General features: G+C 47.5%; 1 protein-coding gene across 4 annotated transcripts in view; it reads right to left on the bottom strand.

The window, feature by feature from the left end:
* The window catches only part of PLCL2 (phospholipase C like 2), a 472193-nt gene that overhangs the window by 33299 nt on the left and 411949 nt on the right, over positions 1 to 26945 (bottom strand). For 3 of the 4 annotated variants that reach the window (XM_063922173.1, XM_063922174.1, XM_063922177.1), the window contains one exon: positions 8952 to 9061. In XM_063922173.1, coding sequence (XP_063778243.1) covers positions 8952 to 9061 — 110 coding nt within the window. Of the gene's footprint in view, positions 1 to 7084; positions 8040 to 8951; positions 9062 to 26945 lie in introns of those variants that run through there. The other variant, XM_063922175.1, reaches the window with a different exon arrangement.

Raw genomic sequence — 26945 nt, 5'->3', positions numbered from 1 at the left:
ATCCACTACGGACTACGAGAAATAGAATTACCGGTGAGTAAATTCTTATTTTTACCATTGTAGACATGTCGAATTTGAGAAATGTCGAATTGCAAAAAGTCGAATCTGAAATGGCAGGTTTTTTGTCGAAAAGTACTGTATTGCATTGTTGAATCTAATTCGACAAGTTTTTTTTGTCGAAAATGCCCCGTTTTTCGACATTTGCAGCAATTTGACCGCAATTGCATATACCCCATAGTATTCTAGAACACCTTTATTTCTGAACAGATCTCACGTTGTCAGACCAAAGAGCATTTATGCATGATAACGTCTGGAAAAAACATATGATACTTGGCAAGTCAAACCCACAGGGCAGTTGCAGAGTGAGTCAACCATCCAGTGTGTTGTGTGATGTATCCCAGTATCATGCACCTGGAATACATCACACAGCACATGTAGAGATGTAGTTTTAGTGAAAAAGACGTGAGATTTTTATTTCAATGCTACAGGGACCTAGTCCCCTTCGTCATGAAACACAGCAAGTAAAGTGCAAACAGTGCAAAGTAAACAAATATGCACACACATACACACACAGTATATATATGTTCACTTTGCACTGTTTGCACTTTATTTGCTGTGCGAGTACCAGGTAGCTAAAAACGACAGACCTGTTCTGCAGAAGCCCGGTGTCGCACTGCCAAGGAAGTTGCCACCGCCCTAGTGGAATGCGCCGACACCCGATGTGGTGCAGGCCGCCCTGCACTAGATAGGCTCAAGTGATGAGCAAGTGGTTTCATCACGCAATGGTCATAAAGAAGAAGCAGAGAATCTGTGCGGCCGACAGAAGTCTTGGCCAAGTAAATCGCCAAAGTGCAAACTAAGTCTAGTAGAGCTGGGTCATCCTGGTCTCAGAAAGTTGCTGAAGTAGGAAAAACTGGAAAGACAAATCACTGGTTGAAGAGACAAAACGAAACAACATTTGGATGAAACATTGGGAAACGTACGGAAAACTTCTCTATTGCCATGGGAGACGAGAAAGGGCGGCTTGCAAGACAAAACCCCTAACGCGAGAGGAAGCATCCAAGCAACAAAACGAAGATCCACCAAATGCAAAAGGCTCAAATGGAATCTGCATATGAGCTAACAGGACTAGATTAAGATCCCACGGTGCTACCAGCAGATGAAACGGTGGTTGAATATGCATCATACCCTATAAAAAGGTTAGGACCTCTGGAAATAAATTGACATGGCCAAAATTTGTACTTTCAAAGAACACATTCCCCAATCCCCCCAAGACAAAACATGGATTTCATACTCAAAACCTTTAGAAACATAGAATTTGATGCCATCTAGCCTGCCCATGGGGCTAATTCAGACCTGATCGGTGCTGTGCGTGTTCGCATAGCAGCGATCAGGCCTGAACTGCACATGCACCGGCGCATGGCAGACAGCCGACGGTAGTCTTAGCCCTGCGATTGCCTCGGTCGATGGGCGGGAGGAGGTGGGCCGGCGGCGTTCAGCTGCCGTTTAGGAGGCGCGGTGCGGGCAACGCAGGCGTGCCCAGACCGATGGGGGGTGGGCCGCGGCGGCTGCGTGACATCACAGGCAGCCGATGTGACCCGGGCTGCGATGGGTAGCTCCCTGCCAGCGCGCAGGAGCTGCGCTGGCTGGGAGCTACTGTGCGATGCTTTTGTACTTGTGCGGGGGGGAGCATCCTCCCGCATGTCAGGTAAGCTGATCGTGGATGCACTAAATTTAGCACATCTGCGATCAGGTCTGAATCACCCCTCATGTAGGGTCGATTTTGGGGTTTTGTTGGGAGCCAATTAACCTACCAGTATATTTTTGGATTATGGGAGGAAACCAGAGTACCCAGAGTAAACACACGCAAGCTTGAGGAGAATATACAAATTTCACACAGTTAGAGTCATGGTAGGATTCAAGGTACGACCACGTCACCTTCTTTGCATAGTATACTTGCCATCACCAACATGACTGTGGTGAAAACTCGCGAAGCCATTGGTATTCCGAATGGTAATGCCTTGAATTGGTAGTGATCGGAACAGACTGCAAATTGGAGGCGAGAATGATGACCTACCTAAATCGGAACGTTGGGATACCTGTCTCTGACCTCCAGTGAGGCCAAACATTTGTTGGCCTTCATGATGTGGATTTCTGATTGAAGAGATTCCATCTGAAAATAAACTACCCACAACCTGCCATTCAAGGTACAAAGACTTAAGATTGGCTTGAATGAGCCGTTTCGACTTCTGAACAAGGAACAGGTTGGAGTAACACCCCCGTTTCCGTTCCAGCAAAGGAACTGGAGCAATGATGCCATCAGAAAGCAGTGCACTGAAAGCCTGGTCAAATGCCACCCTATCCTCCGCATCCCCGGGAAGAGTGGTGGAGAAAAACTGCCATGGTGGCGGATTCCTGATGTCGATGATGTAACCTCTGGAAATGATGCCCAGCACCCAGGTGTCTGAAGATGACTCTACCCAACGGTATTTGAATCGGAGCAACCGGCCTCCATCTGGTGACCATACTGGGTGGAGAGTCGCTAGGCTTCTCTGGAGTTTTGGCTCCTAAGCTACGATTGGCACCAAAAAAATCTGCCCTTTGATGCCAACCTCTGCTGGGGAAGAAGTGGCCTCTGGCTGACTGACCTGTAATGAACGCTCCACCATGAAAGGAGGAGCAAAAGGCTCGGAAATGTGGACCCCGCTGTTTAGGGGCAGCCACCAGAAGAAAAATTATTCTTCCTCTAGTACAGGCATTCCCAACCACGGTTCTCAAGGCACACTAACAGTGCAAGTTTTTGTGATATCCAGGCTTCAGCACAGGTGACTTAATTAGTAGCTCAGTTATTTTGATTTAACCATCTGTGCTGCAGCCTGGATATCACTAAAACCTGCAATGTTGGTGTGCCTTGAGGCCCGTGGTTGGGAATGCCTGCTCTAGTAGCTTGGGCAATGATGATATCCAGTTCTGGTCCAAAGTGAATGCCTCCAAACAGAAGAGCTTCCAAGGAACGTTTCAATTATGAAATTTGCAATCTAAACACGCAGCCAAAGAGCCCGTTGGATTTAGACAACCCTAGCTGAAATCTTGTAAAAGCGCCTGAGCGCCATCTTGCATGGCCTCTAACACATATTCCACTGCCAATTTCCAGAAGGGAATTCCAAGTCAAATAACTATTGAGATCCTCAATAAGTTTGCTGGCCTAAGTCTCCATGGCTTGAGCCATCCAAGCCAAGGCTAATAAACGTTGGTTTACACCGGAGCCCATAAAAATGGACTTGAGGTAACTTTTTTGAAAAGAGGATGTTTGAAGATTGCAGAGCCCTGAATAGGAAGAGCCATGTGTTTAGTTTAACTCGCTTCTACAGAGCCAACTTTGGGAGGTAGTTAACAATTGGATACATGATCGTCTGGAAGTAGACAAAATGAGGCACCTTCCAGACCTCCTCGTTGAGACTGGAGAGAAGATGGAGATTACGACCTTCTTGAACCAACGCATGAATCGATCCACAGCATCCACATGTAACCAGTGTCGCAAGTGTCACAATGAGGTATTTCACACCATGACTGAAGGAAGACTCTAGGTCGACACCCTCCGGGACGACGTTCATCTCTGGAAGTTCACCGTTCTCCTCACTGAATCGGAAACTTCCAATGAAGCCCAGGAGGGAGGAAGAGGCTTATGCACCGTGCACAGCAGATGGTCCTCAAAAAAGCACTCTAAATAAGAGGAAGTGTTTTCAAACCCTGACAACATATGCCCTATGGTACGGAGCCAAGGTGGATCAAACACCAGTTGGGGAGTCGCCCGGCCAGGAGCAGGAGAATCAAACCACACATACAGTAGAGGGCACAGGTGCAGCAGCTGCCCTATCTTGATCCGAAGTGCTACAAGCCTACCAAGTCAGAGACTGATCGACCGAGAGCATGTGCCCACGTTGGCTGCACAAGGTCAGACATGGCTGTGGCAGACACATGCGCAAATTTTAGATTACACTGGGCAGAAGTGAAAAACAAAGCCATAATAACATCTTCACTTTGATGAGTTTGGCTTTGTCAGTGAAAGTCTGTTATAGCGGACGCAATAAAGACAAAATCACAGATACAGAAACAAATATCTCAGGTCACTGAGCAACTGCACACTTCAAAAGGTTCCTACATTTCAGATCACACATTAATAAGTGCTCTATTTGAAGGGTAAACCTATGAAATCACCTGGTTGCAGTACATGGGCCCACATATCCAGGGCCGGTGCAAGGTTTCTTGGCACCCTAGGCAAAACTTCTGCCCCTTCCACCTATCTGCCCCCCAGGTTAAAGACATACTGCTGCCCTCCCCCAACCCCAGTCTGTTACATGGCTGCTCTCTTCTCCCCATCTCCCCAGTATGTGTGGGTGCCCTGCTGCTCTCACCCCCCCCCTCCCCACACACTCTGTTAAATGTCTGCTGTTCCATCTCCCCCACCATCTGTGTGTGTGTTGCTGCACGTTCCCCCCCAGACAGTGTGCATGCCTGCTGCTAATCTCCGCCCCACCCCCTCCCCAGACTGCTGCTCTCCCCCTCTTTCCTTATCAAATGCAGAGAGTGCACTGTGCAGCCACCTTACCTGCAGGCTGCGATTTAGAGTTGGGACTGAGCAATCTGCGAAAGAGTCTGGAATGAAGAGCAGCGCTGCATGTTACCCCCAGCCAGGACTCCAGGAGCTGTACAAGTTACTGTCTGTGCCAGGTGGAGGCAGAGCTGGAGACTGCAATATGGGAGCTTGCCAGTCGCGACTGCTGTAAGATATAAGTGCCGGGGGGGGGGATTGCGACGACTGTGAGATAGGACCACGCTACCTTTTTCAGGCAGCTGTAGCCGGCCGCCCCCTCAGGATCCGGCGCCCCTAGGCGGCTGCCTAAAGGAAGCTCCGGCCCTGCACATATCTACACATATGTGTGCTGAAAACTTCAATTATACTTCATGTTAAGGGTTTATCTAAATTATTTTTACTATCAGTGTTCTTAATGCTAGTGGTGTGCATCAGCATTTCTCTTCCACAGCATAGTATTAGAAGCTTCAGCATGATAGCACATCTTAATATCTTTAGATATAGGGTGTGCAATTCAGCCACCATCCCCCCCACCCCACCCTTTTTTCCACTTCAAAAGAACAGCAGAGGCAATAATAATAAGGAAATATACAAATACTTATTCTTTCAGAGATGCCAATAGCAGGAGAGGAGCACAGAAGACTTGCACCAGCCAACAGTCACAGCCTCACTTCCCCAACTGCTGCTTAGCAGGACTATACCAATAATGTCAGTATGATCAGGGGAGACCAGCAGTGCGCCCTCTGCGTGGCTGCCCTGTTGTGCCCTGCTCTGCGAAGCACCTAAACAAGTCCGGTATTATGGGGTTGCTTGGGGGGGGGGGGAGCTTTCCTTTTAAAGTTAAGTAGTTTAAGTGCCAAGCTCCAGCCCAACCTGCAATCCAATGGTTCAGTGTCCCCCAGCCTGTAAGAGAAAGTGGAGAGAGATAAAAGGCCGGATGTAATCACGCCCAAGATTTGAGATGCCAGACGATCTCTGACTTTCTTTTAAAGGGGCAATCACTTACAAGACATTGTTTTGCCTTGTAAGTGATCGACCCTTTAAAATAAACTCATAGATTGGCCAGCATCTTGCACCTCCGGCGATCTCGGCTGTCATTACATCCCAAAGTGGTAACCAGTCAGCTGCTGTCATTACACAGTTAGGAGAGGATTGGTTACAACATTGATAAATCTACCCCTATGCTGAGCGCACGCAGAATTATATGCAACTCTCCACTAGCATCTAGAGGGGTGACTGACTAGTTACAGGGCAGTCACACATAGCCAAGTTTAATGAGGCCATTCAGACAGAACTGCAGGCTAAGCAGAGTTGGGTGTATGCAGATATTCATCTGATTGTAGGCAGATCTCTTGCACAAAGGTACGGAGGCATTTTAGTCCAATAGATGTGTAGAACGCTGCATATGGGATATGTCCACTTTTCTTTCGGTCATTCTATGTTGTATCATTAAGATTTCCACTTACTAGAACTAATGGTCTAAGGCCAAGCCATAGTACACAGCTTCAGACCTTAATTCCTCCTCCACCAGATGTTGGTGCAGGAAGATTTCTCATGGCACCCAGGAAACCCAAATTTACCTATGCGACTTTTGTTTTATCACTCTGCTGCTCCAGCTGACAGTTTGCATTAGACTTTTTATCCTAGATGTTACCAATCCCCAATAGCAGCACGTACAGTTGACTGGTTAAGCTCTTGCACAGCAGAGCTTTGCAGAACTGACTTGTTGTAAAGATTGTATCCTATGGCAACAGCACAATAAAAGTCTTTGAGCTCTTCCATTTGACCCATTCTACTTCTAATGTGTGACTAGGGAGCAGTGGCAGATTATACCTATGGCCTGCACAACCCCAGGTATAGTCTGCCACCTCAGCTCAGACTGCACTGGCTTCACTGTGACTGGCAGTGACTTCCTCTTGGAAGTCCTACCTGTCAGGCACAGACACTATAGGCAGTCCCATTGGGAGGACTGCGAATAGCAGGGAGCTTGCTTCCTGTAGGAAGCCACTCGCTGCCTTTCAGGCAGCCCTAGCCGGCTTCTATGGGCTGCAGCCTATACAGTCCATAGAATCTGGGGGTGTGCACCTGCGCAGTACCATCGCCGATACTGCGCATGGGACAAGGGAGAAGGGACGCGGCAGCACGCCTCCTCCACCGAGGTAGGAGCCGCCGCTGCTAGGGAGATGGCATGACTCTATGCTTGATATTGCACCTATTGGCATTGGGTGTGGCTGAAATGTCCAAAAACACTAATTAGAAGGGGTTTCTGCAGTTTTGAAAACACGCAGCTGTCATTACATAAGGTAGAATCATTTCATGCTGACGAAGGTACTGAGGCCGGAATCAAATGCAGCTTTTTTATTTTGCGTTTTTTTTTTGTTTTGTACTAATTGTTAAATGTTTCTAACTTGCTCCATCACCTCATCAAGTGAATGGAAAAAAAGTAGTCTTTTGACGTACAAAAGCTTTTATGTTGGAAAGACTGTTAACTCAATTAACTAAATCCCAGGGAGGGGTTTAGGGGTGAGGGCACTCCTATACAAAACAGTAATGGCCTCCTCCTACGCCTGCCTAATTTTATTATTTTCAGATTGGTTATAAGCCCTCATTTGATGATAGCCAATTTAATAGAATAATAAGAAAAGCCGCTAACTATGATATGTTTTTATTTTTAATTATACTAAGTGGGGCAGCTTACATGGACAGTATGTGCATGTCCTACCCGTTTACACTCCATTCAAGATGGTATATGGTACAATACAGTGGAAATATTTGCAGTTACTTGTACTTTTTGGGCTCACATTACCAACACAAGCCTCCAGGCGTTGCCCCCAAACAAGTGCCGCCTGTAGGCACGTGCCTCATGGGAAAATTTGCCACTGCGTAACGTAGGGCACTGTTCTTATCTAAATCTACTGTCAAGAAGGTCCAGAAAAAATGAACACTAATAAATATATATTCAGATGCATGTATTTATATCTAAAAAGTGTGTATAATAAATTACGCAGCAGATTACTTAGCAGCTCACAACTGCTGAGTCCAAAGCATCTTTCTTGAGTGGTGACAAAAGAAGTGGCTGGGCCCAGGTGCCCAGAGCACAGAAGAGACATGTCAGGGCAAGTGCGGGCAGGGGTGACTAATTAGAATTGTTTTTCTGGCAGAGATTTAATGCCAGGCACTATGACACCAGTTCGGAATGTTATGCTGGGTCAGTGCCATCTTTCCAGATACTTTATATTCATTGGTGGCATTGGTTTCATGTTTGTCAGGGTGGCACCCATCCAGGCTGTTATGATATCTAAGTGCCATCTTGCCCATTATAGTAATGTGGTCATCATCATGTTTGTCACTGTGCTACAAGCCACTTGAGAGCTACTTCATGTCATCTGGCACATTTCTTAGAGTCAGTGGGATATGTTTCATGCTCAGCGAACTGTGACGCCAGCTGGTAATTTCATAGGGGTAGAGAAAAGAACATACGTAAGTGTGACAAGTACTACTATACGGGACACACTGGACATCACAACTTGTTCAAGTACATAAAATATTATTAAATAAATAATTAGACCTACAATACACTTACTGTACAACAAACAAACGCAGAGAGGATGGGTTATCCATCAGAGTTAACTCAATTACTGTATACTTGTCTACCCTCCCGGAAGTGCGGGAAATCAGGATTTTTCAGGTAGTCCTCTGTACGTCCGCAAGAGTAGGCAGCTCTCTCGAATCTCACCCACTTCCTAATGAAGCGGGCAGGATGAGGAGACAATACAGGAAAATTCGGACCCGTGTGGAGTGGGTGGGGCTAAATTATGTGAATTACGTTATTTGCCCTGCCCCCTCCACACGGACTTGATAATCACGGCATTTTCCTGTGCCTAATTCCCTGGAAAGCCCACCCCACCCCCAAATCTGTCCGCTGCATCTCATCTCTAGGAGAAGTCAGCAAGTATGCATTACTGTAGCTTTCAAAGATATCACAATTTACAAATCCAAAGCTCTAAAATGATTTGTGCTCACCTTATAATGTACTCCTGGGGACATATTTTATATTATCTTAACATAAATTGGATATGGAAATAAAAGGTACAAAAACAAGATATTAATTCAAGCTCTGAGCTGCAAGCTATCTAACAAAGGAATACTTTCTCTTCTCTGCTGTTTTACATGTAACCTAAGGAGACTGGTGGCATTTTTTTTTAATTACAACAGTGAAGAAGTTGGCTAGGAACAGAGCTGTATTCCGTCCACAGAACAGCTCAGCACCATATGGATAGACAACGATGAAATGCACAGGGAACATGGTTGTGAGTTGGAAAAGAGGAATGCATTTGAAACACTGGCTAATATCTACCTTCAAGATGGTTATGTTCCATGTAAAGCTCTCCACGGCCTTAAGCATCTTCCTCTCTTTCAAACCTTCTTTAGCGCCAATGGAGTTGATGTTCTCATGGAATTCCATGGCTGAAACAGATACAAAGTATGTGAGACAAGAGCCGCTTTTCCGTGCATCATTTCATCTGTTTTCTTGTTGTTGTCTTTAAATTATTTTTAAAGTCATCTGCTTTTGCATAATCTGAACTTCATTAAGAAAAAGAAGGTTTTGAGAATTAAGATTGAAGGCAGATTGGAAAGAAACATCTTTAAATAAAGGAATGAAAAGTCCAGATTTAATTTATTAAAGTCAAGGAAGTAAAAAACAAACAAAACCCAGACAGTATCAAATGGTCACGTTGACACATACTGTAGTGTAAATGGTATGATTACTTAAATAAATGCTGTACATGTTTATACATTACTCAACGTAGATTGTTGATGCAAACTATATTTAGGCTGGTATTCAATTAGCTGCTGTAGATTTCCGCAGGCTAATTGATCTCCTGAGGCTATCCAATTAGCCCCAAAGCATGGAGTTATCATGGATTATTTTCACTAGCCTCAGTGGCTCAAACACCCCCTACCCCCTGATAACTGACTGGTTACCAGGTGCTGCGACCCTGTGAACACACAAATCCGTGAACTTCATGGATTGTGTGTGTTAACACGCTTTAACCATTGTTAACAATGCCGTTGGGTGAAATATGGAGTGCAACTGAACAGCCACAGACGTTAAAGCCCGAGGCTACCTCCATGTTTCAGCTGCGGTAATTTACAGCGGGTAATTGAATTCTGGCCTTAAACTGTAAGGGGTCAACCGGTGAAGGGTGTGATGTGCTGTTGCTGCGGTGTTTAAAAGCTGGCAACGGCACCCAATCTCACACCCTTCATGAGATGGTTTCTGCCTGAACTTGCACAAAAGTGCTTTGAGCCACTGGAGCAGCGAATTCAGGTCGCCATAAAGTGTGGCCGCTGCCTTGATGATTCGCACCAGCGACATCATCACAGCTAATAGGATCGTCCCCTTAGAGCAGACATGTCAAGCTCGCAGGCCGGGGGCCGCCTTCAGCCCATAACCCATATTTTTGTGGCCCAACCTTACTTTTTTTAAAACAATGGAAAGCAGACTGCCACTGCCGGATGAGTTACTGTTGTCCCATCTGCTGTAGTCAGAGCTTAGCTACGATCGGGAAGCATTCACCTCTGCACATGCGCAGAAGATAATGATAAAAGATGGGGAAATCTCACCAGGGGGAGCTGCTGCACGTGCCCGGCTGCGTTTGCAAAGCTGTGCCCCTGCCCAGCATCCCTGAAGCCTTCACACCCTGTGTGTGTTTGTGCCCAAAGGCCCTATGTACCCAGCTGCCTTAATTGCAGGAGGATTCTTCTGGAATCTGGATAGAAAAATGTCTCTTAACGAAGTAAATAATGTGGAGGTGGCTGACACAGGGGTTGGAGGTTGAATGGACACAGGAGGAACAGAGTACTTGTGGTTAGAGGGGACACAAGGAACAAGAGGGGATACCAGAGGGTATATGGCTGGACTGGAGGGACAGAGGGGGGCTGGAAGTGACATATTTAAATAGCTCACACTGATATGTATTATAGAGAGAGGGGACCGCACAGTGATATATGAGGGGGAAGAACACAGCTCCCAGATTAGACTATTAAAGTTGTTTTCATCCTGATACTTGACATCTCTTTGAATATACTTTATTATTGTTTTTTCTAATAAACCTTTCAAAATGGCATATAAGACTTTCATTTTTTGGCGGCTCACACATGACTTAGACCTTGATTATTCGGTCCAGTTGGGATTTTAAGTTTGACATGCCTGCCTTAGGATGTAACAGTCACTAATTAACATGTTCTGATATAATAGTAAATTAAACTTCAGTAGGTAACGTATAATTGTAGCATATAGCACTAAATTGCTTGTTCAGTTTTTTTTTATGGTATTTTTTGGTTAGTGCCCCAAGTCAAGAATAAAACCCAGTAACTCTAAACTAGTCTGTTGGAGTCAGACTGTGAACAACACAGGAATGTCCGTTATATACAGTTTATGTGCATATAGTAATAAGCTAAGCATGACATAGCAAAAACTATATTAAATACTGTACTGTAGGTACTGCATGCCTCCAAAATATCTGATTGTAAAATGAACCTACTGCAAATTAGGCCACATCGGAATCTGGCAAATCCATCCCTGCTCTGCCACAATAGTTTTACGTGAGGCTACAACCTTCCTGATAGGTGGAAATTGTAACGGTACTGGGAAAATCAGCACCATTGGCGGCCATGTTGTTGTGGTGATACGCTTTACGCTGAATATAGATTTAGCAATTAGCACACTCTCCTTGTTTATACTGAATAGAGAATTGACTGCAACCATCTGCTACTTTACAGCTACCCAGTTATCGAAGGCTATTTACTAACATTGCTCAAAGTGCAAATCTGCACTAAAATCATAGCAACCAATCAGTAAATTTATATTTATCAGACTAGTGGATATCAATTAAGAAATATCTGAATGATTGTTATTATGCTTTTTAGTGCGGATTCACATATTTCAGCAATATTGACGAATAACTCCCAGGACATACTGTAGTTTGAAGGTTGCTGATATTTTTCAAGTGGCCTTAAAAATGCTATATATTTTTAAAGGCAAATCCTGGCATCGGTATATATATATATATATATATATATATATATACACACAGTATATATATACAGATACAGTATATTTAGTAAAATAATAAAATCGGGCCCTCCATTTGCAGTCTCTTGGGATTTTAATAGGTGTTATCTCAGATCTGACAGTCAATACATTTCAAACAATGAACTCTCTCCAGGATTTATTTGGCTACTCTGCAGCAACCAATAACACTGCAGAGGTAATGATGTTTTGGGTATATAAGAGTCTAGATTGCAAGCAAAATACATTAGTACTTTATTTCAAACTGTTATGATGGGATTGTTACACACACCAGTGCTAGCAGGAGTATACCGGTGTATAAACAGAGAGGGAAGCGAAGCAAACTAACTCACAGACAGTATAACATAACATACACAGGAGGTGATGGAATAACTAATAAACACAAAGTGAACGGAGAAGCCCAAAGGCTCAGGAATTGGGTGTCTCCCTAGTGTCAGGAATGCTCAGATGGAATAGAGCGGACAATGAAGCGATGTGTAGTGATTTAACATGTGGAGCACCTGAAATGATGTTGCTAAGAGCAACAGAAAAACCCCCAAAGGGTTACCAACGGGTGTGGGAATAAACTCCTTGGTCAGAGATAGAAATATAGACACAAGGAGAGTATCCACAATCCTAACCCCCACTTGCAGGGCACAGGTTCAGCTTACTGCCACTAAACTGACACCTGGACGCCCTGCACAGTGAGGGAGGATTAAGCAAGCAGGTCTGAGAGTACAGCCGCAAACCTACTGGGTTCACAGAATAGCAAAAGAACCCCAGCAGGTCAAACAACTGACTCCAGTCTTACTGCTAGGTCCGGATTGGCAGAATGAAGTACCCAATCCCTAGGCCTATTCGCAGTAAGCAACAAGTAAATACAAAGTCACACAGTACTAGCTAACTCTCTGGAACTGACTAACAAACAAAGATTCAGCAGCATTTGCCTAGCCTGAGAGGATGGTTTATATAGCAGGTGCTGTCCACGCCCCACTCAGACCTCACAGACTGTGAGCACAAAACCAGCGCCGGATTCCCTGCCGTGCACAGAGCCCGTAACCACTACACAGTAAAAACCCGGACCGGAGTATCAGCTGCGCTCAGGTTACTTCGCTAACACTTGCCTCCCGGTTGCCATGGCGACGTGGCAGCACAGAGCAGGAGATCCTAACAGTACCCCCCCTCTGACGAGGGGTCAAAGAACCCCTGCCACCGGGTTTATCGGGGAACTGCGAGAAGAAAGAGCGTATCAGTCTGGGGGCATGAAGATCACAACTGCGCACCCACGACCGCTCCTCCGGGCCATACCCTTTCCAGTGCACCAAAAATGACAGCCGACCCCGAACCATCTTGGAGTCAAGAACCCTTTCAACCACAAACTCCCTCTGACTAGTGTTCACTCTAAGCTTCTTTTGCAGGGCGCTGCGCCCTGCCCCTTTTTTGAGTGACAGAATGCCGCCCTGCCCGTTTGTGCCCGCCCTGCCGCCCTGCTAAGGACTGCTCTTCTCCCCCCGCCGCGCTGTCACTTCTTTCCCCCGCCGCGCTGTCACTTCTTTCCCCTGCCGCGCTGTCACTTCTCCCCCCCGCCGCGCTGGCACTTCTCCCCCCCGCCGCGCTGGCACTTCTCCCCCCCGCCGCGCTGATAGCTCTCAGCTGAAGGCGGAGACAGGGCCAGCGTGCAGTGGGGAGGAGCAGCCAATCAGAGCCTGCGGTGTCTCCCGCCAGTCCTCCGGCATGGTTTGATTCCCCCTCACCATGGCGCTGCGCGCTGACCTGGGCTCCGCCGTCAGCATCAAGAGACCGACCCCGCTGACCCGGCACAGCGCTTTCCTCCGCAACTGTGAGTGCCGCTCTGCATCTGCCCTGTGCCCGTCCTCCCCTTCCTCCTAGTGTTCTCTCCCTGTTACAGTGTGCCTCAGTGTTCTCTCCCTGGTGCAATGTGCCTCAGTGTTCTCTCCCTGGTGCAATGTGCCTCAGTGTTCTCTCCCTGGTGCAGTGTGCCTCAGTGTTCTCTCCCTAGTGCAGTGTGCCTCAGTGTTCTCTCCCTAGTGCAGTGTGCCTCAGCGTTCTCTCCCTAGTGCAGTGTGCCTCAGTGTTCTCTCCCTAGTGCAGTGTGCCTCAGTGTTCTCTCCCTGGTGCAGTGTGCCTCAGTGCTCTACCTGCCGCAGTGTGTATAGGAGGTTCTACCTGGTGCAATGTGTATAAAGTGCTCTATCTGGCGCAATATGTATAACGTGCTCTACCTGGCGCAGTGTGTATAGGAGGTTCTACCTGGTGCAATGTGTATAACGTGCTCTACCTGGTGCAATGTGTATAACGTGCTCTACCTGGCGCAATGTGTATAACGTGCTCTACCTGGCGCAATATGTATAACGTGCTCTACCTGGCGCAGTGTGTATAGGAGGTTCTACCTAGTGCAATGTGTATAACGTGCTCTATCTGGCGCAATATGTATAACGTGCTCTACCTGGCGCAGTGTGTATAGGAGGTTCTACCTGGTGCAATGTGTATAACGTGCTCTACCTGGCGCAATATGTATAACGTGCTCTACCTGCCGCAGTGTGTATAGGAGGTTCTACCTGGTGCAATGTGTATAACGTGCTCTATCTGGCGCAATATGTATAACGTGCTCTACCTGGCGCAGTGTGTATAGGAGGTTCTACCTGGTGCAATGTGTATAAGCAGCACTATTGTGTGGTATAATGTGATTTGGTACTATTATGTGGTCACGCCCCTTCCCCACGAAACAACTCCCCTAAATTTTTGCTGCATGCCTCCGGCGCGCACTGTCCATGCTTTCACCTATAGGAATGGGAGCACCAAGCATTATAGTATGTACCTGATTTGGCCCTTCTAACTTAAAAATGTGCCCTCACGAATGAAAAATGTGCCCTCACGAATGAAAAATGTGCCCTCCCCGTGATCAGCACCCTGCCCTAAAAAAATCCTAGAGTGAACACTATCTGACCCCGTATCAGAAGAGGAGAAGGTCTTCCACTGGAAGAAGGATTACTAACCGCCAGTTTTAAAAGGGAACAATGAAATGTTTTATTGATACCCAATGAACGGGGCAGATCTAACTGAAATGCCACCGGATTGATAACCCTGGTGATCTTATAAGGGCCGATGAACCGGGGACCAAACTTATGAGACGGCTGTCTCAACTTCAAATTCTTGGTGGACAACCAGACGAAGTCTCCTAATTTGAAGCTGCAGGGTCTTCTCCGCTTATCAAAAACCCTTTTGGTCACTAATGACACAGACACAAGGGCTTTCTTCACTTTCCTCCAAATACCCCTAAGGACCGAAACAACAGAGGAACCACCAGACGTGGAATCCAGGGGATCAAAAGAATTGGCCTTAGGATGATGCCCATACACACAAAGGAAGGGAGAGATCCCTGTAGCAGAGTGAGCCGCGTTGTTATAGGCAAACTCCGCCATGGACAGATGAGCAACCCAGTCAGTATGACACTTGGAGCAGTTCCTCAGGTGTTATGTCTCCAAGGACTGGTTCACCCTCTCAGTCTGCCCATTAGACTGTGGATGGTAGCCTGACGACAAGCTCACAGAAATCTGGAGATCAGAACAAAATGCCCTCCAGAATTTGGCCACAAACTGGGATCCACGGTCAGAGACCACATCAAGTGGCAACCCGTGGAGGCGCACAACATGCTGCATAAATAACTCAGACAGGCGTCTGGCCGATGGCAACCCAACCAGTGGAACGAAATGCGCCATCTTCGAAAACCTGTCAACGACAACCCAAATGGCTGTCATCCCCGAGGATTTGGGCAAGTCCACCACAAAATCCATGGAAATGTGGGTCCATGGCTTAGACGGAATAGAGAGTGGATGTAATGGGCCGACAGGAACCCCTCTAGGAGTTTTATTTCGGGCACAAACGTCACATGCCTGAACCCACTGATCCACATCCCTAGCCACCGAGGGCCACCACACCGCCCTAGACAGCAACTCCCGAGTTCTGGCAATACCCGGATGCCCTGCCGACCTCTTGGCATGGAATTCCAGGAACACTCGCTGTCTTAACCTAGGAGGCAAAACAAGAGACCTACCGGAAGGTCTGGAGGAGCCTGCTCCTGTGCTCTAAGGACTAATGACAAGAGGTCCTGGGTAATGCCCACTTTAATACATGATGGGGACACAATGGGCAATGGCTCCTCGGTGGTCTCTTGAACTGGATCAAAACTCCGCGAGAGCGCATCAGCCTTGATGTTTTTTGACCCAGGGCGATATGTTATCAAAAAATTAAAGCGAGCAAAAAACAAAGCCCATCGTGCCTGCCTGGCATTGAGCCGCTTCGCTGACTCTAAATATGCCAAATTCTTATGGTCGGTGAGAATTGAGACCACAAACTTAGCCCCCTCAAGCCAGTGTCTCCACTCCTCGAGTGCATCCTTAATAGCCAACAATTCCCGGTTACCCACGTCATAATTCATCTCGGCAGGCGAAGATTTACGGGAAAAGTAAGCACAGGGATGAAGGCGATTATCAGACACCCCCATCTGAGAGAGCACTGCCCCAATACCTATCTCAGAGGCATCCACTTCTACCACAAAAGGACGCTCTGGATCTGGGTGTCGCAGCACCTTGGCCGAGACAAATGCCCTTTTGAGACGGGCAAAGGCCGCTTTGGCCTCACAAGACCAGTGAGCAACATCCGCCCCTTTCTTAGTGAGTGCCACCAAGGGGGCCACTATAGACGAAAATCCAGCGATAAACCGTCTATAAAAATTCGCAAAGCCCAGAAAACGCTGAAGCGCCTTCAAACTAGTGGGCTGCACCCAATCCAGGACTGCCTGTACCTTAGAACCCTCCATTTGGAAACCTTCTGAGGAGATAATATACCCTAGAAACGCGATTTGCTGGACTTCAAACTCGCACTTCTCCAGCTTCGCCCCAAGCTGGTGGTCTCTGAGTTTCTGGAGGACTAAGCGTACATGCTTCCGATGTTCCTCCAGGGAATGAGAGAAGATTAGGATGTCATCTAGATAAACAACTAAGAATCTATCCAAATATTCCCTGAGCACATCGTTCATGAATTCCTGGAAGACTGCCGGGGCATTAGAGAGCCCAAAAGGCATCACCAAATATTCATAATGCCCTGAGTGGGTATTAAAGGCAGTCTTCCATTCATCCCCCTCTCTTATTCGGATTAGATTGTAAGCACCGCGTAGGTCAATCTTAGAAAAAATGGTGGCAGTACGAAGCTGGTCAAACAAAACCGAAATAAGAGGCAGTGGGTACGAGTTTTTAATCGTGATACGGTTCAATTCCCTGAAGTCGATGCAGGGTCGCAACGAACCGTCCTTTTTACCCACGAAAAAGAACCCGACCCAACTGGGGACTGTGAGGGTCTGATAAATCCCTTAGCCAAGTTCTCCTGAATGTACTCTGCCATAGCCTGAGTCTCAGGACGTGACAGGGAGAACAACCTGCTCTTGGGAAGCTTAGCATCCGGCAACAAATCAATGGCACAGTCATAGGGGCGATGGGGAGGTAGTACCTCCGCAACTTTTTTGGAGAACACATCCGCAAAATCTGCATAACATCCTGGCAATCCTGGCAAACTTAGCTGCGAGAGCCTGACTGGAAGGCTCAAGCAACTCCTGAAACAATCACTACCCCAACTAGGAATCTCCCCAGAGACCCAGTCAAATTGAGGGTTATGGGCCCTTAACCAGGGTAACCCCAAAACCAATGGGGCAAAAGAACAGACAGTCACATAAAAAGACAATTTTTCAGAGTGTGTGGCTCCAATAAACAAAGGAATTTGGCTGGTGCAGGAGGTAATTTTACCCTGGGACAATGGTTCCCCGTTTAACCCACAGATCTCAATCTCTGATGCCAAAGGTACTAAGGGAACAGAGTGTTCCAGGGCGAATTGACTATCCATGAAAACCCCATCGGCCCCACTGTCAACAAAGGCCTCAGTCTTGACAGTTTGACCGAGGATCTCCAAAGTCACCGGAATGAGAAAAGTCTTTTTAGGAAATTCTGACTTCTGGCCTGACAGGGTATTTCCCATCACCCTCAGGCCCTGAAGTTTTCCGTTTTTTCTGGGCATGATACTACAACATGACCTTTATTCCCACAGTACAAACACAAACCCTGCTGTCTCCTCCGCGTCTTCTCACGCGAGGAGAGGCGGGTAGCCCCAATCTGCATAGGCTCCTCGGAATATTCCTCAGAGTCTGAGGTTCCCTTGGGAAAAAAGGAAACTGCGGTCTCCCTTTCAAGCCTACGCTCTCTCAGCCGTCTATCCACCCGGATGGATAACTGCATGAGCTGATCTAAGCTATCAGGCGAGGGATATTGTACCAGTTGGTCCTTTATCTGGTCAGAAAGGCCCCTTCGGTACTGGTTTCTCAGGGCTGGGTCATTCCACTGGGTATCATGAGCCAACCTCCGAAACTCCGTACTATAAACCTCAGCTGGCCGTCGCCCTTGCTTAAGAACCGTAATCTGAGCCTCGGCTGAAGCCATCTTGTCAGGGTCATCATACAACATGCCCAGTGCCGTAAAAAAAGCATCAACACTTTTAAGCGACGGACAGTCAGGCTGTAACCCATATGCCCAGACCTGTGGGTCTACTTGTAGCAAGGAAATCACCATGCCCACCTGCTGAATCTCCGACCCAGAAGACTGGGGCCTAAGCCTGAAATATATCTTACAGCTCTCCTTGAAACAAAAGAACTGCGAGCGATCTCCAGAAAAACGATCCGGGAGATTTACTTTCGGCTCCTTAACCCCTGAACTTGCCGCTGCTGCTGTGATAGCTCCGCTAGCGGCCTGCGGGGTGTTCATTTTAATGGACATCTCATTAAATTGTCGAGTCAGGACCTGCACCTGATCGACCACCTGTTGCAAAGTATTTTGAGGGGTATGCTCCATATTCCCACAAAATTTCAACAGGAGTAGGGCTGCTGAATATGTTACGCACACCAGTGCTAACAGGAGTATACCGGTGTATGAACAGAGAGGGAAGCGAAGCAAACGAACTCACAGACAGTATAACATAACATACACAGGAGGTGATGGAATAACTAATAAACACAAAGTGAACGGAGAAGCCCAAAGGCTCAGGAATTGGGTGTCTCCCTAGTGTCAGGAATGCTCAGATGGAATAGAGCGGACAATGAAGCGATGTGTAGTGATTTAACATGTGGAGCACCTGAAATGATGTTGCTAAGAGCAACAGAAAAAAACCCAAAGGGTTACCAACGGGTGTGGGAATAAACTCCTTGGTCAGAGATAGAAATATAGACACAAGGAGAGTATCCACAATCCTAACCCCCACTTGCAGGGCACAGGTTCAGCTTACTGCCACTAAACTGACACCTGGACGCCCTGCACAGTGAGGGAGGATTAAGCAAGCAGATCTGAGAGTACAGCCGCAAACCTGCTGGGTTCACAGAATAGCAAAAGAACCCCAGCAGGTCAAACAACTGACTCCAGTCTACTTGATTGGCAGAATGAAGTACCGAATCCCTAGGCCTATTCGCAGTAAGCAACAAGTAAATACAAAGTCACACAGTACTAGCTAACTCTCTGGAACTGACTAACAAACAAAGATTCAGCAGCATTTGCCTAGCCTGAGAGGATGGTTTATATAGCAGGTGCTGTCCACGCCCCACTCAGACCTCACAGACTGTGAGCACAAAACCAGCGCCGGATTCCCTGCCGTGCACAGAGCCCGTAACCACTACACAGTAAAAACCCGGACCGGAGTATCAGCTGCGCTCAGGTTACTTCGCTAACACTTGCCTCCCGGTTGCCATGGCGACGTGGCAGCACAGAGCAGGAGATCCTAACAGGGATGCAGTGAAGATGACAGCTGTTGGGATCCCGGGTGCCGAAATACTGATGCCGGAATCCCGAGACCTGTTGGAATCCCAACGCCAGAACCCTGAAAGGGGCAGGAGGCCGACACCGAAATCCCGACAGCTGGCATACCGACTGTAAGAACTGCAGACAGGTTAGATTTAGGAGCCACACGGGGCGTTAGAGTTAGGTTGCGGGGGTGGGGTACGTTAGGGTTAGGCACCTCTGGGGGGTGGTTAGGGTCAGGCACTAAGGGTGAGGTTAGGGTTAGGCTGCGGAAACAGAGGGTTAAGGATAGGGGGTAGGGGACAGGGGGAATAGCCTCTACTCATTCCATACATCGAGATCCTGGGGTCGGTATTAATGCCGGGATCTCGGCCGCCGGTATTCCAGACTGATTCCGTTATGACAACATATATAAGTAGCATACAGTAACAAAATAACTGTCATAACAGGCAATAGTCATATTAATTGTGTTCATTTTAACTTAAAGCTGTGGTGCCACCTAGAAAACACTAGCCATACAGTGACCACTCACATTCAGCTGAAGCAGAGGGAGGGATCACCTTTGAATAAGAAATTTCTCCAGTGTTATGTCTCCGTACTATAGAAACACAACATTTCTTTTGCTAGTCATCTCTAAATATCTGTTGTGTGTGAGCAGCAGGACCAATCACAAGTCATAATTTCTTGAGTGCGGCTTGAGAATGATTTTTACCCTGCTGGTGCAAGGAGCAAATAAGAAAGTGTTTCATGGGTACAGTATGTAACTGTTAGTAAACTAGATACAGAGAAGGACAATAATTACAGTATATACAGATGGGTCCTAATATACCTTTGGTCGAATCAAGCTAAATAGCCCCATTTGGTGTGCCACGGCCTTTGCAACTTATGGGCCCTACACGCTGGCAGATCATACTGCATGATATTAACGTTCTCGTTCATTCATATCGTGCAGTGTGGAGGCACCAGCGATGAACGATGTGCGGCCCCGCGCTCGATCATCGCTGGTGCCCGTCGCTTGCGCATGCAGGCCAATATGGACGAGATCGTCCATATTTGCCTGCACCGCTATGGAGCCGGGTGACGGGGGGAGTGAAGAAACTTCACTCCCCCGTCACTGCCCCCCCCCCCCCCGCCACCCGTCGGCCGTATCCACCGTCGGGCAGCTCGGCGGCGGATCTATTAGTGTGTAGGGCCCATTAGCCAAGCCGCGCATCTCGCCAGATATTTTTTTCCCAAATGTGTGAATTAATCACATCGCTAATGTGACAAAAGAGCAATCCAAGGGAGCACTGACATGTAATGTACTTCTGTGTGTGACTAAGGGAATGATTCACAGATGGACACGGTCCACAATGCTTCTGTGGCTCTGGGAAATATGCTAATGCTGCAGGAGGCATCTGAGGAAAGAGACACCTCCTGCCAGCATCGCAGAACAGAGTGATCGCAGATCCACGCAGGTGTGAGTGAGCTGACAAATCCAGTGTAACTCTGTGCAACTCCGACAAGCAGCTTATGCGGATTAAAATGATATGCAGCATGCCTATATTCTCTGTGCTTCTGCGGCTGTAACTGCATACGAAATGCTGCGTTACAGTGTTTTCTAGGAATGCAGATACAGCCACACACAGAATATAGGCATGCCACATATCACTGTATACAAGCATAAGCTGCTTGTGCATGCTATTTGCATCATTTTGCGAATAAGACACATTTTAATGGAAAAAAGTCGCACGGCATGGTGTGTTTAGAAGGGCTGTTTAACGTGCAGGGAAGCTAGATGTACGTGGACACATTTTTAACATGTGCCTGAGACACAACATTTCTGAAAAAGTACTTAATGTAGGGAAATCGCTACCTATGGGAAAGAGTGCAAGTCTCGCCAATAGCCTTGCGCCATATGGCACAAAAGGTGAAGGAGGACACAAACGTAGTACAACATAAATTGCTCTCTGCATATGATATACAATACAAATAGAAAAGTCATTATCTGCAGTTTGTCCATAATAAGAGCCAGGGGCATTGTCAAGGACACTGTTTAGGTACAAGAACTTCCAGAAAAAAACAAATCTGTTCCTAGAATACACACTCTTTATACAACAAAGAATTAAGAGCCTAATTCATGTTCGCACACAATGGCCAATGTTCAAGCAACAGAGCGATTATCAGCAGACAGCGCATATGCTGCGATCACAGGGCACACGCAGAGAGGGACTTTTGAGGTTGCACTCACAGTGAGATCTGACTGGCTATACACCTAAAGATTGAGTGTCCAATCTGGCTGGTTGGAACGAAAACTTGGTAATGTATGGGAGCAAATGACAACTGACCATTTGCTCTGAAATGCCGGAAAACTGACAAAAATGGTAATTCAGACAAACTGGTTAATCAAATTGATTTAAACAATTTGTCTGATTGGCCATTTTTGTCTGTTTTTCAGTGGTCAATGGTCTTTTGCGCCCATACTGTACATTACCAGACTTTTGTTCCACCCAACTGTCAGTACACGGTACCAGGGGGAGTAGAAGGGGGGGGGCTGTAATTAGACTGTGTGTCCTATTAAGGAGCACAGTCAGCGCTAACAAAGGGTCTCCCTTTGCTAGAAAGCGCTGTGTGTTGGGTTGGCTCCGATCTCTGTGTCTCTCTTGCCATTCTTGGGGGAGAAACTCTGTCTGCCCCCACCTGTGTGTGTTTGTGTGGAGTGTTTGGTGGTCACCTTTAGCTATGTCCAGGGATACTGTGTCATAAGCTGCAGAGGATTTATCCTCCCAGGATGATCCCATTCCATGTAATCAGGTTAGCACTGGTTTAGCACAGATACCAGCAAGGGAACCAGAGTGGTTTTCCTCTATCAAAACTTGGATTTCTCAGATTTCTGACAGGGTTGCTAGTAATGAATCTGCAACCCAGGTATTGCAGAGCTCTATGGCTGTTTGGCCCATGTTTGCTACCTCAGGACACCCCGCTATATACCCCGTGCTCTGGTGCATGTCACACAAGACGACACGGATACCGAGTCTGACACTACAGATGGAGATGGGGATGTATTGCGGGGTCCGCATCTCTTGCAAGGGGGGTGCAATTGTTGATAGAGGCTATCAGGGATGTGTTAAATGTAAATGATACCACACCAGGTTGAGGAGACTTTTTTCACTGAAAACAAGGAAGCCTTGCTAACCTTCCCTGCGTCAAAGGAGCTGAATGCTATATTTGAAATAGCATGGGTTAACCCTGAAAAGAAGTTTCAGATCCCTAAGAGGGTTCTGGTGGCCTTTCCTTTCCCTGAAGAGGACAGGAAAAAGTGGGAAAACCCGCCGATTGTTGACGCATCTGTATCCAGACTCTCAAAAAAGGTGGTTTTACCTGGTCCGAGATCTACCGCCTTAAAGGAGCCGGCAGATAGAAAGATTGATAACACACTTAAATCACTGTATACTGCTTCGGGGGCCATATTACGTCCCACTATTGCTAGTGCATGGATTGCAAAGGCAATAGTGAAGTGGTCGGCTACCTTGCATGAGGATTGGGATGCGATGGATAGGGATGACGTTGCATTATATTTACGCAACATACATGATTCTGCAGGTTTTATGGTAGAATCCATGAAAGACCTGGGTTCCATGGCTGCAGGAATTTCTTACATGTCTGTTTCAGCTCATCGGGGACTGTGGCTGCGCCAGTGGACAGCCGATGCGGAATCCAGGAGGAGCGTGGAGTCGCTACCCTATACAGGTCAGGCTCTCTTTGGGGAAGCTCTTGACGCGTGGATATCCACCGCTACAGTGGGTAAGTCTCCGTTTCTTCCCTCAGCAGCACCTGCTCCAAAGAAATCCTTCTCCTCAGCTGCGCAGCAGTCCTTTCGGCCTAACAAGCCTAGAAAGGCAAGATCATCCAATACCTTCTTTAGAGGAGGTAGGGTTAAGTCCAAGAAACCTGCCGCTGCAGGTTCCCAGGAATAAAAGCCTGCTTCAGGTACCCCAAAGTCCTCCGCACGACGGTGGACTGTACGGCCCGGTGGTGGTGCCTGCGGGAGCGAGACTCAGACAGTTCAGTCATGTCTGGGTACCGTCCGGCCTGGATCCCTGGGTAGTAGATATTGTGTCTCAGGGATACAGGCTGGAATTTCAAAGTCTCCGTCCTCATCGTTTTTTCCAAGTCTGCCTTACCAACTCTGTTGGAGGACAGCGCAGTGCTTCAAGACGCTGTCCAAAAGCTGGTGGAGGCACAGGTCATTGTGCCAGTACCACCTCACATGCTGACCAAGGGTTACTATTCAAAACTTTTCGTGGTACCAAAACCGGATGGTTCGGTCAGGCCCATTCTGAACCTAAAATCATTGAACCCCTTTCTAAAGGAGTTCAAGTTCAAGATGGAGTCTCTCAGGGCGGTGATGTCAGGTCTGGAAGAGGGGGAATTCCTGGTATTACTGGATATCAAGGATGTGTACCTTCACATTCCAATCTGGCTGCCGCATCAGGCTTATCTCCGCCTCGCATTGCTGGATTGTCAATTTCAGTTCCAGGCCCTGCCATTCAGCCTCTCCAAAGCACCGAGGGTGTTTACCAAGGTGATGGCGGAAATGATGATACTACTCCGCAAGCAGGGTGTGAACATCATTCCTTATCTGGACGATCTCCTGATAAAGACATCATCCAAGGAGAAGCTGCTGCAGTCCATTATTCTAATGACGCGACTGCTCCAGAGTCACGGTTGGATTCTGAATTTTCCAAAGTCACATTTGGAACCAACCCAGAGATTGTCATTTCTGGGAATGATCCTGGATACGGAAGTGCAGAGGGTGTTCCTTCTGTGGGAGAAGGCGTTGGTGATCCAATCCATGGTCCCAGATGTCCTGAAGCCACCCCGGGTGTCGGTTCATCAATGCATTCGCCTATTGGGAAAGATGGTGGCCTCTTATGAGGCTCTCCAGCACGGGAGGTTCCATGTTCGGACCTTCCAACTGGATCTCCTGGACAAGTGGTCGGGTTCTCGCATCCACATGCATCAGAGAATTCGTCTGTCGCCAAGGGCAAGGATCTCACTCCTCTGGTGTCTCCAATTGCCTCACCTCCTGGAAGGCCGCAGGTTCGGAATTCAGGACTGGGTCCTGCTAACAACAGATGCGAGCCTCCGGGGCTGGGGAGCAGTCACTCAAGGGGTGACCTTCCAAGGACGGTGGTCAAGCCTGGAAGCTGGCCTGCCCATCAACATTCTGGAACTAAGAGCCGTCTACAACGGTCTTCTTCAGACGGCCCCTCTTCTAAGAAACCGGGCCATTCAAGTTCAGTCAGACAACGTAACAACAGTGGCTTACATCAGGGCCGAAACTAGGGGGGGGCTAGGGGGGCATACGCCCTGGGCGCCGGATTTGTATGGGCGCGAGATTCCCATTCAGCACCCTCAGACAGCTGCAGTAAGTCCCCGCTGTCTGAAATCTCTGCTTTCTCCTTTGCCGGCATCAGAGATTTACGGATCCATTATGCTGTCTGCTGCAGTCTAGATCAATCGACTGCAGAGCAGCGTATAGTGAGCGTGCCAGATCCCGGCCAGCAGCAGCAGCATATATCACACTGACAGCGTGCAGGATGTCCTATGAAGCTCTCTGTAGCAGCACAGCCCACATCCCAGGCAGCAGTCTCCTATCCTACAGACGTAAACCATGTATGTACAGTGCTATTATATGGGTCCTCTATCAGTATCTGCATACTATCTATACCTGTAGCTGCAAACATCTCTAGTGCTTATTAGGGTCATTAGATGGCTCTATGCAGTGGGATTTTTTTTTAAATTCACTAACTTTCTTTTTTAAAGCTAATTTAATATATTCTGTATGATGCAGTCTCTCTCTCTCTCTCTCTGTTATACCGGCACTCACATGCTCACACATAGAATACTTCGCCAAGTGTTCTCCAGTTGTGCTGCCCTCAGGCAGTGCGTCTAATAGCGCCGCCTTTAAACAGATATATAGATATATAGATATATATATACACACACACACACACACACACAAACACACACACACACACACACATATATTTCTTAAACCACCACTGCTCCATTAGTTGCTGCGCTGATCGCACTGTCAGGATTAACTGTTCAACCCCCCTAAAACAATAATCTAGATCCGCCCCTGCCTGCACGCATTACTGCTGTGTAGCACAATAGGTATATGGGATACTAATGTGCAGTATATTGTGAATAAGGGGCTCTATTGTGTAATATAATGTGTGGCGTAATTTGGATTTATTGTTTTTTGTATGGGGGGGGGGGGGGGGCGGCAAACTACTGCCTCGCCCCGGGTGCCGAAAATCCTAGTTTCGGCCCTGCTTACATATACCAACAGGGCGGAACGAAGAGCAGAGCGGCGATGTAAGAGGTGACAAGAATACTCCTCTGAGCAGAAAAGCACGCGTTGGCGCTGTCAGCCATCTTCATTCCGGGAGTAGACAACTGGGAAGCAGACTTCCTCAGCAGACACGATCTCCATCCAGGAGAGTGGGGACTCCATCCAGAGGTGTTCAAGGAAGTAACAGATCTTTGGGGTCTTCTGATGGCCTCTCGTCTCAACAAGAAGCTTCAGCGTTATTGTTCCAGGTCAAGGGACCCACAGGCAGTGGCAGTGGACGCCCTGGTGTCTCCGTGGGTGTTCCAGTCAGTGTACGTGTTTCCACCACTCCCACTCATCCCAAGAATCCTAAAACTCATAAGGAGAACAAGGGTTCAAGCGATCCTCATTGCCCCAAACTGGCCAAGAAGGGCTTGGTACGCAGACCTTCTGAATCTACTGCAAGAAGAGCCGAGGCCTCTTCCTCTTCGGGAGGACCTGCTGCAGCAGGGGCCGTTCGCCTATCAATACTTACCGTGGCTAGGTTTGATGGCATGGAAGTTGAGCGCCTGATTCTTGCTCGAAGAAGGTTATTCCTACCCTCATACAGGCTAGGAACGGGGTTACATCTAAACATTACCATCGTATTTGGAAGAAATGTCTCTTGGTGTGAGTCCAAGAAATTTCCTACGGTGGAGTTTCAACTGGGACATTTCCTCCTCTTCCTGCAAGCAGGAGTGGATATGGGTCTGATTTTGGGATCTGTAAAGGTCCAGATTTCAGCCCTATCCATTTTCTTTCAGAAACAATTGGCTGCCCTCCCTGAGGTTCAGACTTATTGAAGGGAGTTCTGCATATCCAACCTCCCTTTGTACCGCCTACAGTCAGATTGGTTTGAACCTCTACAGGAGGTAGAGGTCAAATTTCTTACATGGAAGGTGGTCACTTTGTTGGCCTTGGCTTCTGCTAGACGTGTGTCCGAGCAGGGGGCTTTATCATGTAAAAGCCCTTACTTAATCTTCCATGAAGTAGAGCTGAGCTCCGGACTCGTCAGCAGTTTCTTCCGAAGGTTGTGTCGGCATTCCATATCAACCAACCTATTGT

The sequence above is a fragment of the Pseudophryne corroboree genome, chromosome 5 (genome assembly GCF_028390025.1).
Source record: "Pseudophryne corroboree isolate aPseCor3 chromosome 5, aPseCor3.hap2, whole genome shotgun sequence".
NCBI lineage: Eukaryota > Metazoa > Chordata > Amphibia > Anura > Myobatrachidae > Pseudophryne > Pseudophryne corroboree.
The sequence above is the reverse complement of the archived record's forward strand: the minus strand, read 5'-3'. Positions and strand labels throughout refer to the sequence as shown.